The sequence below is a fragment of the Ictidomys tridecemlineatus genome, chromosome 10 (assembly GCF_052094955.1).
Source record: "Ictidomys tridecemlineatus isolate mIctTri1 chromosome 10, mIctTri1.hap1, whole genome shotgun sequence".
Lineage (NCBI taxonomy): Eukaryota > Metazoa > Chordata > Mammalia > Rodentia > Sciuridae > Ictidomys > Ictidomys tridecemlineatus.
Genome location: NC_135486.1, coordinates 43031719 through 43050011, shown reverse-complemented (window position 1 = coordinate 43050011; position 18293 = coordinate 43031719). Strand labels below are relative to the sequence as shown.

The 18293-nt window shown below is 36.1% G+C and overlaps 1 protein-coding gene across 13 annotated transcripts in view; it reads left to right on the top strand.

Annotated features, from left to right (window-relative positions):
- The window catches only part of Ush2a (usherin), a 738328-nt gene that overhangs the window by 196076 nt on the left and 523959 nt on the right, over positions 1-18293 (top strand). For all 13 annotated transcript variants that reach the window (XM_078022812.1, XM_078022814.1, XM_078022813.1 and 10 more), the window contains exon 15: positions 13294-13457. In XM_078022812.1, the coding sequence (XP_077878938.1) occupies positions 13294-13457 (164 nt within the window). The remainder of the gene's footprint in view (positions 1-13293; positions 13458-18293) is intronic.

The window sequence follows — 18293 nt, the reverse complement described above, 5'->3', positions numbered from 1 at the left end:
TTTATTAAACCTAATGGTGATCTTTAACTATTTCTTGGAGTAGGTTGCTGTGCATTGATATACCCTGTACTAGAGTCTGATAATAATACTGAATAGGATAAAAATCTTTTTTACCTCAAAAAGTTTAGTATCTGGATGTGGAGAAAAGTAGGTAAACATATACCTAGATAAGAAAACACATACAGAAAATATATATAAGACAGCTGGAAATATGTATATATGCATGCTTTGGTCTACATGGCTACTACATTTATTGTTTATTGCATCTATTTATGTTTTCCTTGTATTTCTAATTTAGGTTTAAAGATTGACAGATGAGAAATCTAATTTCATATTTTATGATACGATTTTTTTCAGTGTATAAAGTACATTTTGAAAATAAATTAATCACTTTTCAAAGTTACCTTGTGTTTAATATTCTATTTCTTATTTCCTGCATATCCAAGGGGACATTTGTCTTTACTCATTTTAGTTCTTTGCTATATTTTAAATATGGGCTACAAAATCAGTTCAATCTCCTTTCTCTTTCTCCCCAAATCCTTTTCTCTCTCTTACTTCAGATTACGAGCTTATCCAGAGTCCAGACTCTATTATGTCTTTTAAAAAGTGTTCCCACCACTAAGAAATAGGTCTTGTGTTCTGAATTTAGGAGATACATAACATCAGTAGAATCTTTTTCTCAATATTTGCATGTGTTTAAATATAAGTAATTATGTCTGTCTGTCTTTCTGCTGGGAATGGAACCCAGGTGCTAGCACACAGGAAGCAAATGCTCTACTACAGGGCTCCATGCCCAGGTCTATTTGGGCTCTTAGCACCTAGTCTCTGCAGACTGCCTTTTGGCTCTTACACATCTCATGGAGTCCTCCATTTAGAGTATAGATAAGGTGACAGTTGATTTTTTGCAAAAGAACGAAAACCATTTTATTCTTATTTTCTTTTAAAATTTAATTTCATTTAAAAAGACTAAATCACTCTAAGTACAGAAAGCCCATGGTATAGTGAATGTTAAAGGAAAGAACTGTTAGGATTTTAATAGTAAACCTGAAGGGGCTGGGGATGTGGCTGAAGCGGTAGCGTGCTCACCTGGCATATGTGCGGCCCGGGTTCAATCCTCAGCACCACATACAAACAAAGATGTTGTGTCTGCCGAAAACTAAAAAAAAAAATAATAAATATTTTAAAAATTCTCTCTCTCTCTCTTTAATAAAAAAAATAATAAACCTGGAGTCGGTATGGCACTGTACACAATTTTTATTGAAAGAACATTCTAAAAATTTCTGAGTTGCAACTCTAGGGTTGGTTTGTTCCACTCCTGGCTCCCTCTCTCTTTAAATGTCCTATCGTTTCCATCATTCTGACCACACATACGTAGAAAAAGAAGAATCTTCTTCTCAACCAGCTGTCTTCTTTCCAACATTCATGCCCATCAGTGATGGCGTTGTGTGACAGTCTCATACCCATTTTGTTCTACTGATCCCTCTTGTTATTCTTTCTGGGGTTATCACCAAAGCCTTGCTCAATGTCCAAGAACTATCTAATTGTTCCAGCTTTTGACTTAACTTATTTTTATTTGACTGAAACCTTATTATCTTCATTACACCCTTTTCTTTATCCTTCAATGTTCTTAAACTCAAAGCTGACCTTTACCCCACTCTGTTTCTCTCCCACTTTCTACCCATCTCACTTTCTACCTCAGGTTAATCTAAGCCCAAGAACTGCTTACAGAATAGTGTTCTATCATCTATCACTCTGCAGTAGGCCTGGCTAGCACTGGAGTTGAACTCCCTGGGTTAGAAAGTAGATTGAAATGTTTACCCAAATTGATGAGGAATAGGAAGAGCCAAAGAAGGATGTATAAGCTACATTACTGGAAGGTACTGAAATTAACATCAAGAAAGAAGAATTCAGTCAAATAAAAGAGATGACAGCAGGATGGAGCCTAGGAGATAGAGCCAAATGCTGGGTAGATTTCAAAAGAATAAAAAAATCCAGAGTAATTGTGGGTTTAAAGCAAAAATACTCATGATAAGTTTTGTATAAATAAAATCAGTTCTCTTATTGACTCAGGGAGGTAACTACCTTTGTAAAGTTACAAATTATCTTTTGAAATTACAACACTTTTCTTCTATCCTTATATCTCTTGTTGTTATTCTTAGAGGCTTTTGTTCATTAAGTATCTTATTAGGGGAATTGTTATAATTCGGATCTGTAATATACACTCAAGGTCCATGTATTAAAGGACTGGTTCCCAGCTTGGTGCTTTGGGAACTGATAGTAACTTTAAGAGGTGGGGTCTAATGGGAGGTCTTTAGGTCACTGTATGTGTGTGTGGTGGTGGTGGGGCATGCTCCAGAGAGGAATAGTAGGACCAATTCCCTTTTTTCTTGCTCCTTTTTACATCTTGGCCATGAGGTAAACAGTTTTGCTTTGATACAGACTCATAACATGATGTCCCACCATAGACCTAAAGCAAAAGAAGTGACTGATTTTGGACTGAAACCTGTGAGCCAAAACAAACCTTTTCTCTTTATAAGTTGATTATCGCAGGTCTTTGTTATAGTGACCCCCCCCAAAAAAAAACCCTAATTAATATAGGGATGGCATTTTTTTTCCTTCTAACTTCTGCCAGTGTACTGAACTATTTTTCTGTCTACTTATGCACTTCTTTGGCCTCTTCATTCATTTAATCCCTACTCCAGTGTCATCCTGGATTCTCTACTTCTCCAATATTCCTAATCTTAGAAATGCTCCTCTATGAACATGACATCTCTTCAAATCTGTCATCCCTGAACCATCGCATAACTTGGTACTTAACTTCTTTTAATGCCTACTCCAGTACCCCTACCTGGTCCTCTTTTGATCAGCCCTCTCCATGAGCATCCTGATGCTACTAAGATCTTTCCCTTCTGCCATACCATGAGCCAGCTGCAGAGATGATTGCCTTCCTCATTGTCCTTAATCTGTGACAATGTGCAGAAAGATCATGCACCTGTGCTTACTGAAAGCATGGCCCTGCGTATGCTTCTCACCACCTCACTCCCTGGCCCAGTCTTAGAATTTCAACTTTCTACCTTTGCCCTTACAGATTATTTAGGCCTCTGTTTTATAGAAAGAGGACCTGCATATCTATCTCCAGGTTATCTTCTCTCCACCTTCAGCCTGCACCCTTTTTCATGCATGTTTAATTTTCGTCTATTAATAGAAGAAGAAAACAATGTATCTTTTTCTAAAAATAACCTATTGGCTGTTCTTGATGTGATCCCCACTAGTTTCTTTATTTTGTTCCTCCCTTTCCTTCTTCCTTTTGAACTTTACTCCTTAAAATCCTCCCCTTATCCGAACTAAACTCTCTTCACTGGCTATAACATTCTGCAAATATCCTCTTCATTGCCATCTCAAAACCCCTTCCCTTGACTCTGCCCTACTTTATGAGTCCTGTGTAATCTCCTACTCTTCTACTTACTGACATTTAAGCACAGGGTTTTTTTTCTTCATTTTGTCCCATTCCCATTTGTTCCTCAGCTACCACAATTTGCACAAACCTATAAAATGTAATCAATCAATGACTACTAGTTTAATGACTTTGTGTGTGTGTGTGTGTGTGTGTGTGTGTGTGTGTGTGTGTGTGTGTAGTTGAGGATCAAAGTTAGAGGCTGGAACATTGCTAGAAAAATATCTACCATTTAACTATATCCCCAGCTTCCTAGATGACTCTAAAAACTCTCATCCAAATCAAGGAAAGATATTTAACAAGATGTAATGGATAAAAAATGGGTTATAGAAAAAAAAGAATTAGACAACTGTGTCTCCCTGGACATATACACGGGGGTCAGTGGCACTTTCCACTGAAGTCATCAGAAGGTGGCAGTAGGTCCCTGGAAGGCTGATATGGATCTCTTTCTAGAGTTGGGTGAGGCCAGTGCACTGATGTCTATCTTAGACCTAGCAAGTTTAAATGAGGACAGACAGTCTGGCCAGATTTGGAAAAGCAAGCTGGAAGAAAGTATGCTATGTAGTTTATATAGCCAGAGTTCATCAGGACAAGGCCTTAGGAGCACCATAAGAAAGACAGAGAGCATGAGGTTGTCCTATTGTCTGCATAGAATGCTGTCGGGAAGACGGAAGAGGCCTGAGTAAAGGAAAAGGTGAGGGTCCTGTGGCTAAATTAGTAAGCAGCTAGTTAGAATAGAGATGTGTAGGACCACACTGAGACTACACAGGGGAGAGAGTTCCAGGAGGGTCACCGAGCAATCAATGAAGAAATCACAAAAGTTCTGCCCTCAGTGAACAGCTGGCTTTAAACATATGCAAGGTCCCAGGGCACAGCCTATTTTGAATTTGCTGGTCCAGTGAATGCCGGGCCCTCTCACAGCCTGCACACAGAGGTGTGTTGTAGAAAGAGAAGGAGCCAATCAAGAGAACTCCTCTGGTTGGAGACTTGCCACCTTCATCACATCCTAGCTAGAACAAAGGTGAGAGAAGTGTGTTCTTTAAATGACTAACTAGAATGTTGACTAAAACACAGAATTAGATATTCGATCTTCTGGAGCAAATCTGTTTTACATCTTATGGTAATTCAGTATGTCTGTTGCCTCAGAGAGGACAGAGAACTATATGACTGATTTAGTTTGTATCCTGGTGGAAGATGAGGAAATTAGCTCCTCATAATAGATTTAATGAGTCAATGAAAGACAAAAATTGATCTGTGATTGCTTCTTATGATTCATGGTCTTTCATTGCTTCTTATGATTCAATGGTCATTCCATTGTCTTTTTCATGATCTCTTCCTTAGGTGCTCCTATATGCTACTTCTCTGATTTGTTTTGTGTCTCTTGCTGGTCACTCCTTGTTAATACGCCCCTTCAATTTACACATCTGTGTCCACAGTTTCAACCGCTGCTGCACCATGTTAATGACTCTTGAAAAGATTATCACCTATTCAGTTTCTTACCATGGGCACCAGATATCTCTGAGATTTTACACTTGTGTATCTCACAAGCAATTCTTTTTTTTTTTTTTTTTTTGGTACTGGTAATTAAACCCTGGGCCACTCCACCACTGAGCCACATCTCCAATTTCTTTTCTTTTCTTATTTTGAGTCAGGGTCTCACTAAGTTTCTGAGGGTCTTACTACATGGCTGAAGCTGACCTCAAACTTGGAATCCTCCTGCTTTCACCTCCTAAATCACGGGGATTCCAGTGTGAGTGGGTGCGCCTAACTGCATTCCATTCTTAGTATAGCCACAGAACCAATCTCCTTTATGTTAGTTTTCTCAACCACCCCCCGAAAATAAACAAATGTCTCATGCCATCCTCACATTAATAAAAGAAATACAAACCTTCAAGTACTTATTCTAAACCACTAATGTTTGAGTGGGACTTGTAATTCTCTTTGTATTGGTAGAATTGGTTCTGATATGAAGTAGAATTGATAACAGGCCACTGCTGGGAAAAGATACGGAAGGCAAGGGTCACCAAATATAATGAAGCTTCTCTGAAAAGAATAGAAAGGATAAAATGTCCCATGACCTCATGGGGCCCAAGGCAGTCAGCAGAATTTGCCATGTGCATTGCTTACAATTTGAGTTGACCCTTCTATTCCACTGATGAATTTTGCTGTCTCTTTTCATTTTAGCATTAATAATCATTGGAGAGGAAATCCTGTAGCACAGAAGGTCATAGAGGAAAAATATTTCAAAATTTGACAATGAGAATTGCTTGAGTTTATATGTTTACTCATCATTGAGAAGGGATAAAAATGGACTTTCTTCTTTTTATGTTTTCCAATTTCTTAAATGATAGTGTTCTTGAGTGTCTTTGTTGGCTTCTGGTTGTTATTTCACTTTAGCTATTTTGAAAATGTGTACAAAAATGGCTAAAATATATGGGAATCCATCTAGCATGAGAAATGTTTATTTCTTGAAGGAAACAGTTCACTCGGTCTAAATGTATATGGACATATAGTATAGGAAAATAACTAAGTGCTCATGTTAAAAAATTAAATAGGAAGAAATTAGCTAAAATCAACTGATTGTGTTTGAACTCTAGGTACTATGGCAAATGCTTACAAATATAAATTTATTAATTTCCAATATCTACAATAAAATGTGTTTTGTTGTTAAGAAGATAAAATATCATTGTATTTCTTAATCAATTTTGGAAAACACACTGACTTTCTCATCTGAATTTTTCATTTCCATATTCAGAGGCTCATAAAGTTCACACCTATTCCCTGTCTTCTCTATGCTTTCTTTATTATTCATTGCAATGTTTGCTGTATTTTTTTTTCTTGGTTTATTTTCTACAAAATAGAACCTGATCCTAAACTGTAGAAACAATAGCAAAAATCCACCCAACATACCCATAAGTTCCCGGGAACGATCTGGAAAAGCGTTCACCTGTTTCCCCCTCAAAAGGTTCATTCTTCAAAAGTTACCAATCAGAAAAAGGGGGCATACATGTAAAAGAGCTGATTCAAGTTTCAACATTCCTCCATTTATCTCTGACACATAAAGCAAACATGGTTTAATCAGTATTGAAAACAAACAGGCAAACAAAGGTGTCGTCCTGCTGAAAAATATCAATACAGCAAAAAAGGCGTATTGTATGTGTATAACCCCAAAACAATGAGACAAAAATGGACTGTATTCACTTTGTCTCAGAGCCATATTTGACCCTCTGCCCTCTCTAGTGCTGTCCTCTTGTTGACCTGTACCTGTGATTCCCCAGACCTAAGTCTGCTCCAGTTCCTCTGATGCTCTACCATTTCCTTACATAACATCTGCCTGTTACAACCCTCAAGGTTTCCCCTGATGATGAATCCTCTCTGTGTTCATTAGTCACAGTTTGCCTTGTGTAAGCCTTAAGGAGTTAGGAGGATCACTACTTGCCTTATTTACCAGCTGATGTTCCTTGAACTCTAATTGTCCTCAGGTGGCAGAGAATAAGGCTCTAGGCTGGCCAAGAATCCGAAAGCTCAGACTGCCGAAACACGAGGAAAACTTCTGTCATGAGATTCTTTTTGACTGTACTGCAGACGGTCTCCATTTCAACACTGTGTTGTAGATTTGGTTGAGTAATCTTTTCACATGCCTCTTTCCAATTGATCTCAATTGGTGTTTACTCTGAGCACCAGCTCAAATGACTTCAAATGACAGCAGACAACTTTCTTGTCAACTGATCTCCTTTTATGGGGTGACAATGGAAAGTTTGGGAGGGATGTGTCTCCTAGATTCGTGCTTCTCTGTGACTCTGTAAGACAGCTGGCTGTCCTCTGGGTCTCATCATGTACCAATCTAGCCTGAGCTTACTCACAAGGTGGTGGCCGTGATTCAGAAAGACAGCAAAATTCTGCCAAGGCACTTGAGGCCTTTGCTTGAAACTACTTCAGTGTTACTTTAGTCTTATTCTATTTGATAAAGCAAGTCACAAGGCCTGCCCATATTCAGGAATGGGAAAACAGATTCCATTTTTTGGTAGAATGAACTATACAATTGTAAAGGACATGCACAGAGGGGAAGGTCAAAAACTGTGGTCATTTTTGCAGTCTCCCACAGTTCTATAAATGTATTTTCTCCCTTATTATAGATCACGTGTGATCTTGCAAGAAATGTCAGTTTTATATATATCCACAGTGGGCTTCCAACGTGATGTAATAGGAATAACATGGTGTGGGACTTAGGGATGTTGCAGTTCCAGTTTGGCTTTTCCTCTGGACCAGGTATATTAGCTTCTTCTTGCTGATGTAATAAATTACTACAAATTTAGTGTCTTAAAACAACACAAATCTATTATCTTATGGTTCTGGAGGTCAGAGGTCCTAAATTAGTTTTGCTGGGCTAAAACCAAAGTGTCAGCAGGTCACCTAAGCTTCTTCTGGAGACTCCAGGAGAAAATTCGTTTTCTTTATTTTCCCAGCTTCTAGAGGCCACCCACATTCTTTAACTCATGGCTCCTTCACCTTCAAAACTAGCAGAGTCATTTTTTCTCTGGCCTCTGCTTATGTCCTTGTATTTTTTTCTCTCTCTGATGCTCACTCTCTTACATTTCTAAGAAGGTTTGTGATTATTTGGGGTGTTCTTGGATAATCCAGGATAATATCTTCATCTCAAAATCCTTAACCACATCTGCAAAGTAAGGAACAAATTGACAAGTACTAGGAATTAAGACCTGGACATTGTTGTGTTCCATATTCATCATCCTATGCCTGAATTCAGTCATCTGTGGACCAGAGTTCAAATCTGGCCTGCCACCTGCTTATGTCAATAAAGTTTTATTGGAGTACAACAATGTTCATCTTTTACATGTTGTCTATAGCTGCTTTCTGACTGCAGCAGCAGAATTCAGAAACAACAGAGATCATATAACCCACAAAGCCTGAAATATTGTCTGGGCCTCAGTGGATTAAGATTGCAGAAAGTTCAACTAGATTTACTTTCATCTTGGGCTAGTTTCTTCATCTCTAAGCATCATAAAATCATAACATTATAGACTTGGAAAGAATCTTAAGAGTAATTTGGGTTGAATTATGTCCTGTACATTTCTGTGCATATATCACCTTTTCATAAATAAATGGTCAATGCCTATTCAACTTCTGCTCCAAAAACATAGAGCTAAAAAGACCCTGATGTCTTGGGAAGTAGCAGAGTTTCTTCCCCAAAATTATAATCCTGAGTCAGATAGAAATATGTTCTTCATATTGAAAACATATTTTCAATCCTGTGATTTTCTTCTAATTTTTTACCTAAGTTTTGCCCATGGCCAGGGAGAATAAGTATAATTTAATTTCTCTTGTACTTGAAAGTCCTTTAATATTTTGAATCCACTATCCTGTCTCAAAGTAATTTGTATGATTAAGTAGAGTGTCAAAGTAGAAGGAGAGAAGGTTCTTAGATACAGATCTTCACTAGGCAAGTTCTTCTCTAGACAGGAATGGCTGATACCATTGTATGAATTCCACAGAGTAACGGCCCCAGTCCAGTTTTGATGAGTTCTCATACTCATGCCTGAGAATGCCTCATCCAAAAGAGTGATTTGGGCATTTCTAACTTCTCCCTTCCCTGTGAGAGTATTAACACCCTATTTCCTCTACAATAAGCTATATGAGTATGACTTCCAACTCCAGCAAATTGGATCACCTGCCTCCAAGGTCTTTTGTATAATTCTGATTCTTGCTGCAAGAGAATATGGATGCTTTAGTAGGCTCTCATGAAAGAACTGAGAGGCTCAGTGAGACCACACCTCCATTGCAGGCAGGAAATGTGCTTAATTCCAGAAAGCCACACCCTTCTATAATGCACTGGGGCTCTGCCTGAATCCTGCGCAAGGGTGCTGAATTGAGAACTACCTGGTCTTAGGGAGTCTAAGCAGAAACCAGCTCTTAAAGAAAGGCTATCTATTCCTCAGGGGTGAAGTCAGTGATAGTATAGAGTTATGGCAATAAAAAGGAGCTCAAAAGAGCTGAATTTTCATTACAGGTGCAGGCCACATTTGGATTTCTATCTGGAGTCCTAAGTCAAAAACTTTCCCAATGTATTATTCAACAGTATTTGTTGAGACTTCACTTTATGCTAGCCTGTGTGCTTGTGACTGATGGGCGAAGACTCCTGGCCCAATTTCTCCAATTTGCCTTCAAGCCCCTTTATTTATTCATCACTGATTCTTGTCCAGAATTCCTCAGCAATTTCATATCTATTCTTTCTTCATTCTTTGTGTTGAATGTCTTCATTATCCTTCTGTCAGTAAATTAGAAAGTCAGGAGTAACTCCATTCCCTTCTTCCCTTTTCAATTTGTCACCCATGTACTACCAATCTTATTTATTGATCATTTTTTAATTCTACCCCCTCATTTCCAAGGCTCCTTATTGATGCCCTAATTTAGAAATACCTGCCTTCTCCTCTTTACCTTTCCAGCTTTATTAATCACCATTCCCCACTCTGAATTAACATCCACAAATTCTAAATTGTTTGTATTTTCACACCCTCTTCTATTTTCTTTTTTCTCTTTATTTTCTTCCCTTTCTGATTTGCCTGGCATCTTACTATTCATCTTTAAAAATTCATCCCAAGTATCTCTTGCAAGATTTCTTCTTAATACAGGTTGAGTATCTTTTACCTGAAATGTATGGGATAATAAATATTTTAGATTTTGATTTTTAAAAAATTTTGGAATATTTCATATATGTAATGAGATATCATGGGGATGGGACCCAGATCAAAACTCAAAATTCACTTATATATGTAATATACACATACCCATGGACATGAAATTTATCTTATACACATATCCTGAAAGTCAGTTTATGTAATATTTTTAGCGTATCTGCATTTTGTTTTGTTTATGGCCTATCTTATGAGCTCAGGTGTGAAACTTCAGTTGTGGCATCTTATCAGTGCACAAAATGGTTTGGATTTGGGGAATATCTCCAATTTGGAATTTCCAGGTTAGGGATGCTCCACTGGTACTTCTTACTCATCCTTTCCCCTCTACCAGACTTGATAGTTACTCCTTTTCTGTGCCCCTGAATACTCAGCATACATCTTTGTTAATGTACTAATTTTTCTTTTATATTAAATTGTGAGACTCTTGAGGACAGAAGCAACTCTTCAGTATTCATTTTTATGTACTCAGTGTTTATTCCTGTCCTGGAATATAACTAGTCCTCAGTGAAGCCTATTTGTTTCAATCAGTGTTTAGGTACCCTGAGTCGGGGCTCCAGACAGAAGAGTGGTGTGCAAAGAGAAATGTCAACAAAGTGATCAATATTTTGGCATATCTCTCAGGATTCCCTATTACAACTCTCCCCTAGATGATGAAGTTTCTGACAATGATGTCTATTACTGAAACTCACTCATTTCCTTAATAGTTATGTTTCTGCAATAATAATAATTAGGATAATTCTTTTACTTACTGTTTGTGTAACTAGAAGAAACTCCCAAGGAAGGAAAATACATGAGATTCATGATTGAAGAGACAGAGGTCAATTAACACCTTTCCCACTGTATCTGGTAGATACTCAGTTACATAAGGACCTAAACGACTCTAACAGCAGCATGCTCGTGGAGATGAGTGTGCTTTCCTCCTGTTTTGTTTATCATAATGAACTGGTCAATAAACATCACAAATTGTTTATCTATATAAATCTTGACAGATTACTCTTTATGAAATCCATTTAGCAAGTGAGGTTTTCCCATAAGGATGAAAAATGAAGATTTTAAACAGATTGCGGGAGAAGCTCTGGCTGTACCAGGAGAGTCAGTGTAATAAAGGTTTCTTTATATTAATATTACAAAAACCATTTATCCTGGCAAAATCAATATCACAATCCATCTTAGTTTGGTGTTTCTCTTTCTAAGTTTAAAATGTCTTTTCCTTTATTGTGTATAATTTTGTTTTAATAAGTGTGAAATATATTTCATTTAGCAGGTACTCTCAAGGAGGGATAACTTATAAAATGACATCAAACTTGTAGCTTATTTGCTAAAGAGTCTTAGAAAATTTTAAAATTATGTTTGAGTGGCTGAGAAATTTACAGGAATCATTTTACTTAAACCTTAATTACAAAATTATTCCCTGTGTCCTTTGGTCTAGAAACAAACTACAGTATTCAGAAAAGTCTCCTCTGATGTACTTCAATTAGGAAAAATTCTTTCTTACTGAAATTAAGCAATTATAACGAGTCATATACATTCAATATAACAATGGCTGGAAGAAGAGACCATAAAATCAGGCATAGACACATTTAATTACTCAAAGCATTGCATGCTTTCCTAAGTAGTGATTTATTTATTCCATTTGGATTTGGAACTTAATATCCCATGGATATTGACATAACTGACTTCGAGTTATGCATGTAGCTGCTGGCTGGGAGAAAATAGAACTACATCAAGGAAAGGAATTATGTTATACACTGGCAACTATTACTCTAAATGTACTGTATGTAAAATAAGTGTGATTGTCTCATGAGTGAATGGTAATAAAAACTGAAATACTCAAGAGGTGCTTTTTCATGAGTGGTATAGTGATATATATATATATATGTGTATGTGTATGTGTGTGTATACACACATATATACACATATATACTCATGCATCTAGAGAAGCTTGCCTCTTATTGTTTATGTTCACCAAGATTACATTAAAAGCCTACGGGCAATATGCTCTAATAGCATATAATGAAATTAAGAGCAAATCAAATATTTCATTGCTTCTGTAATTCCATTTTAATTTCTATGCATAATTGTCTTCAGCTCTAATACATAGCCTAAACAAAACATCTACTTGAAATGGAATTCTGATACAATGCGTATAGATATAGACCTAATATAGTTGTTTTTAGGAGGGAAAAAATGTCCTTTTATCGTGACCATAAAAAGGGCAAACTACAGTATAGTGGTTTTCAAAAGAAACTTGTACTTTATTTATTCCCAAGGGGATATTAGTCCATAAAACAAATTTTCAGCTTATATTTGGCAGTATCTTAGCTTTTATCAGCCTTTTTAAGGGTGTTGAATGATTACCCAAGAGATCACACCGTAAAAATTGCAGTGGGGTAAAGCAACTCGACCCACCATCATCTTTATTAGAACGTATAGGTGAATCCATTTACTGTGGTTTGAAATGCACCACATGGAGTGTTCCTGTTTAAATGGCCTTCTTGTGATGCTTTTGCATTGCTAATACTTTGTGGCATCAAATTGTTTATCCCAATCAATGTCATGAGCCTTGGCTGTGTTTGAATAATTCACTCTAGGAAACAGGTTTTGGTTTGTTATGACAAAGTGCCAGTATTGTTATTTTCACGAACAACTTTGAGTTCAAGAACTTTAAGTTCCAGTGAAGTGATATCAGTATCTCAGTAAATTAACACATTTTCATAAATTAGAATAATGCTCTATTCTCTAACCATTCTGGGTAAGTGAATTCAGTACATAAAATAGCAAATGAAACATATTGTATACTGGGGCAAAATTTACAGTATCCTTAAGTAAACAACTGGTATTTAGGCTAATCCAGAAGAGTCATCATGGCCTGAAAAATAAAGGAATATAACAATTTTGGGGGGGGGTCATTAATTAGTTTACAAAGGGAAGACATTCTGTAGCTTCCACATGAGCAGAATTTTCATAAAGAGCTGTTCTGTTTTGTGTTTGAGTAGCTGAAGCGTCCTTTTCAATATGTTGACTAAAACAGACTATTTACTCCACAATGTTATTGATAGGTATAACTTATATGATAAATTATTAATCAAAACATTATTCTCTTTGATGGTTTATTTGTCTTGTTTTCAGATGTCAGCCTTGTAATTGTCATCTCTCAGGAGCCTTGAATGAAACCTGTCACTTGGTCACAGGCCAGTGTTTCTGTAAACAATTTGTCACTGGTTTGAAGTGTGATGCTTGTGTTCCCAGTGCAAGCCATTTGGATGTCAACAATCTGTTGGGTTGCAGCAAAAGTAAGTGACCTCTGGCCCATGCTGGTGTAGGAAGAACCAGGACCCAGGGAAGGACATCTCACTGGTGTTTTTGTTGTTGTTTTTCTCACTCCATTGAGAACCTAGAAACAATATAAGAAATTTAGGTGAGAGGGTTTTTTTTTAATTATTCAAAATACACTAAATGAAATGAGTATAATTTTTCTGGATTAAATAATTGGAAATAATTAAGTGATTATGTATATAATGGAAATCAGGATTTTTCAGGATGCAAGACTTTATGTGCTAAAATCAGGACAGTGCTAGTTAAATAGAAATGGTTGGTAACCCTACTACACAGAGACACTTACAGGTAATTTTCTATGGGATTTACTTATATTTATTATGAGATTCATATTTTTTCATCCCTCCAATATTATGAACACTATATATGATTAGTTGTTTATTGATATTAGTGTCATTATTTTTCATAGTATATTGATTCCTATGATTGCTACTCTTTTCTTTTTGTTACATTAATTATTTTAACATCTCCAACTTTGGATGTTTATTTTTTATTTTTGAATATTCACTATTTACATTTGCATGAAGAAAATGCTTCTGTGCGCTATGCCACATGTTAAGAATACTGAAATGATGTGGAACACTGCCTCTGCTTTCGAGTTTCGTATATTCAAGTGGTAGAAACAGGTTCACAAACATATGTATATATGGGACTAGGATAGAGGTGTGTTCCGAGTGGCCTTTTGACTCAGCCTGGACTGAGTCATGTTTTATTTAATCACATTTAGGTTTTTAATTCCTTAAAGCCAAAGATTACATTTTAGTATCTTTTGATTTCTCAACACCATTCTGTACTACCTTAAATTGGACCTCTCAAGGTCACCAGCAGTCCTAAAATTTCATAACATATTGATGATTTCTCTTTGTTTACTTGAAGATCACATATCCTTACCTTTTCCAGAATTCCTAAGACATGCCTGCTGGGAACATGTGGTAAGGAGCCCTCTACAACATATTGTGCTATGCATATTCTCCTTGGGGTGTCCTGAGACTGTCATGAGTCACAAAGCTAGGAAATGCCACAAGTCATGACAGATCATCACAAGCCAGCATGCCTGGAATTAGCTGTCTATATATTTAAGGGGGATAGAGAGAGAGGTGGAAATAAATAATGGCCCATTGGGCTCCACAGCAACTGTACTGTAGGTTTTAACTTAATGGAAGACAGAGTATAGATAATAATTAAGGCTCAGTCAGATTTTGTACCTGTGTGGCTTCTCTTCAGTATCCTTTATTTCATCAATCTGGATTGATGAAATAAGTAAAACTTTAGGTATTATGTTTCTCTTGAGAAAGGACTTGCATAACTGCTTTGTATTGGTACTTTGTAAGCACAAATCTATATTTCACTGACCATTTAATGAATATTTGTTATTCAGTAATTATCTATATAATTGGTTGATTTGTTTGCAATAAACCTTCCAGCATATTGGTGACTTTTGATTGGCTCTGCCATTAATTTTATGTGAAAATGCTGTACCTACTCCACACTTTAATTTTTACTGACTATTCTTCCGTCTGAGGTAGAATCTAAGAATCATACCTCTGGCAAAACTGAATAGTCTGGTCACTGGAGACCTAGCCTCCATTTCTTGGTTGTGATAGATATTTACCTTTATCTTAAGCCTTTCCTTCTCTGGACCAAACATTCTTGGTCATTCCAAGTGCCTGATTTGTCATAATTTTCAAAACTTTCATATTCCCAATTATTCTTCTCTGGATAGATTCTTCTTGATTTTATATCCTTTTAAAATTGTGATCCTTGATATTAAACACATCCCTTCACCTGCCATGGTTGTTACTGCTACCATTTTAAGTTTGTTTATAACAAAATCTACAGCACTGTGTAAATTTGGAAGATCAATGTCAGCAGAGGTAACTCACTTTTAAAAATTAGGACAGGTCCTTCCCTTCAGAGGAAGTCGAAATCTAGCAAGAACAATAGACATGAGAGTAGAGGGGAAGCAGGAAATGCTGGCTGTGGGCTGAATGTGAAGAGACCCTTCTTTCCTGTTCCACCTTGATTTCCACAGATACTTGCTTTTTATCCTAGTAACAACCATCCAGAAAAAGGGCTTCACAAAGATGTGATGTGATCCAAGGGAATGTTGTCCTATGTATTGAAACTGTGAACTACAACATGCTAATATTTGTCTCTGTGTCCATTGAATATCAAAAACGTGTTCTTCTTAAAAATTGTCATGGTGCATCTCTACACAGGTTAGGAAATCTGGGATGATGACTATTGTTATATTTTCTACTTCCCTAGAGGCCACTGATTATAGTTCAGCAATATCATCTGTGTTTTTACTTTTTTCTTTTTTTGCCTGGGGGGCAGTGTAGGGCAGGAAGTAGGAGTGGGATTCTAGAATATTTCCAAAGTGTTCAAGAATTAAATTCAAATAAAAAATTAGTCTCTTTGACAATATGCTTCCCTAATGGGTGGTTCTTTACTTTCCTATCAACACTGCTTTCATAGTTTCAAAATGATGGTCATTTTCCTTGATAGGGGCAATGGAAGCAAAACAGGGATTAAATAGTTGAATTGTTTTGCATGTGTCCCTAGTGAATGATCCAGGTTGTCCTAAATATGTGACAGTGTCAAGACTTGAATGCAAATGAGCTGCGAATGGCTAAATATGCAAGTTTGTGTATATACATGCTTTTTACATTAGTCATCTTTTTTTATCCATACTTTAGTTATCAGAAAGCCCTATAGTTCTCCTTTTATTAACAGCTTTATTGAAGTATAATTTATATATCACATTTTATGTGTGCAGCATAATGAATTTTAGGGAATTTATGGTTTTGTAAGCATAACTATAATATAGTTGTATTCTATTATTTCAGTAGAGTTCCCTTGTGCCCATAAACAGTTAATATCCACTTCCACTTCTAATCCTCAACAATTAGATACATGGTTTTGATGCAGCAATTTTCTTGGAGATTTATTATAAGTGAAATCATACAATATTTAGGTGTTTATTTGTAGCTTCTTAGCAAAATGTTTTTGAGATTCATCCATGTTTTTGTATGTCCTAGTGGTTTGTTCTTATTAATTGCTGAGTAGTGTAGCATTTATGGATGGACAATGCTTTGTTTCTCCATTGATCTGTTGATATGTGGATTGTTTCTAAGTGTTATTTGTTATGAATAGTGCTTCGATCAACATACGGTTACAAATCTCTGGATATACCTATTTTTTAAAAAAACTCTTAGGTATACCTGGGAGTAAAAAACTTGTTTGTATGGTAAGTCTATTTTTAATTTTTAAAATAAACTGTCAATGTCTTTCCCATTGGGGCTATTCCATTTTACATTCCCATCAACAATTTATGGGAGGTCCAATTTCTTTACAGTTTCAACAACATTCAATATTGTTTTATTATTGCCATTTGGTGAGTGTGCTGTGGTATCTCACATTGGTCATTTGTATTTTTCCAAATGAATAATCTTGTCAAGCAACTTTTCATGTGTGTTGTCAAGTGTCTCTCAATTCTTACGCTCATGTTTTATGAGTTATCTTCTTATTGAGTTAAAGAATTTCTTACATATTTGAGATACAACTTGCAAATATTTCCTCCAATGATGTGGATTCCTTTTTCATATTCTTAATGATACACTTTAAAGAATTCAAACTTTTTATTCTTATGAAGTCTAATTCAGCAAGTTTTTTCTTCATGGATCATGTTTTTATATCCAATCTAAGAAATCTTTGCTTCACCAATGGAACAAAAATTTTCTCAGTGTTTTCTCCTTAATGTTTGACATTTTAAGTGTGTGTGAGTGTGCACATACACACACACCTGCTTCTGAAATATTTTGAACTACTTTTGCATACATCATGAGGTAAACATATGAGTTCTTTATTTTTATTTTTTTGGTACATAAATATCCAAATGTTCTTATAACATTTGTTGAAATTATTATCCATTTCTCATTGAGTTGCCTGAGCATCTATGCAAAAAAATCGACTGGCATCATAGTTTACATATTCAATGGTGAAATACTAGAAATTCCCCCCCCCCCCGCCTACTATTAGGCACAATAGAAGGATACTTACTTTTGTGGCTGCCATTCACCGTCATAATGGTTATGTTAGCTAGCATATTTAGACAAGAAAGAGAAGTAGAAGTAGTTAAAATTGAAAAGAAAAATTTGAATTTTATGTTTGTTTTTCTATTTTTGCAAATAAATACAAAATTTATTGTGTTTTATAGACCAGAAGTGAACCATCTGAAAAAGAAATTAGGAAAGCAATTCCATTTACTATGTATCAAAGATTTAACCAACCAAATGGAAAACTTGTATACCTTAGACTGAATGAAAATATAAAATAATGGAAAGAGATCCCGTGTTTGGATGACATTTTCACTAAGACAACAATACTACCCAAAGAAGTCTATAGATTCAAGGCAATTCCTATCAGAATCTCAATGCCATTTTTTTTCCAGAAATAAAAAAATCTATCCCCAGATTTAAATATAATCTAAGGGGCCCTAGAAGCCAAACAATTTTGAAAAAGAAGATATAGGATTCATACTTCTTGATTTAAAACTATGACTATAAAGCTACAGTGATCAAAGCGATGTGGTACTGCCTCTAAGACAAATGCATAGTGGAAGCTAGTTCAAAATAAGGAGGAGAGAGAGGTGGGGGGAGAGAGGGAATGGAAAAGTGAGACCTGTATTCCATTTATGATAGAACAAATATCAATGGAGTAGATGAAGGGGAATGAAGGGAAGAAAGCAGGGATGAGGTAATGGAAAGAGTGGAATGAATTTGACCTAGCTT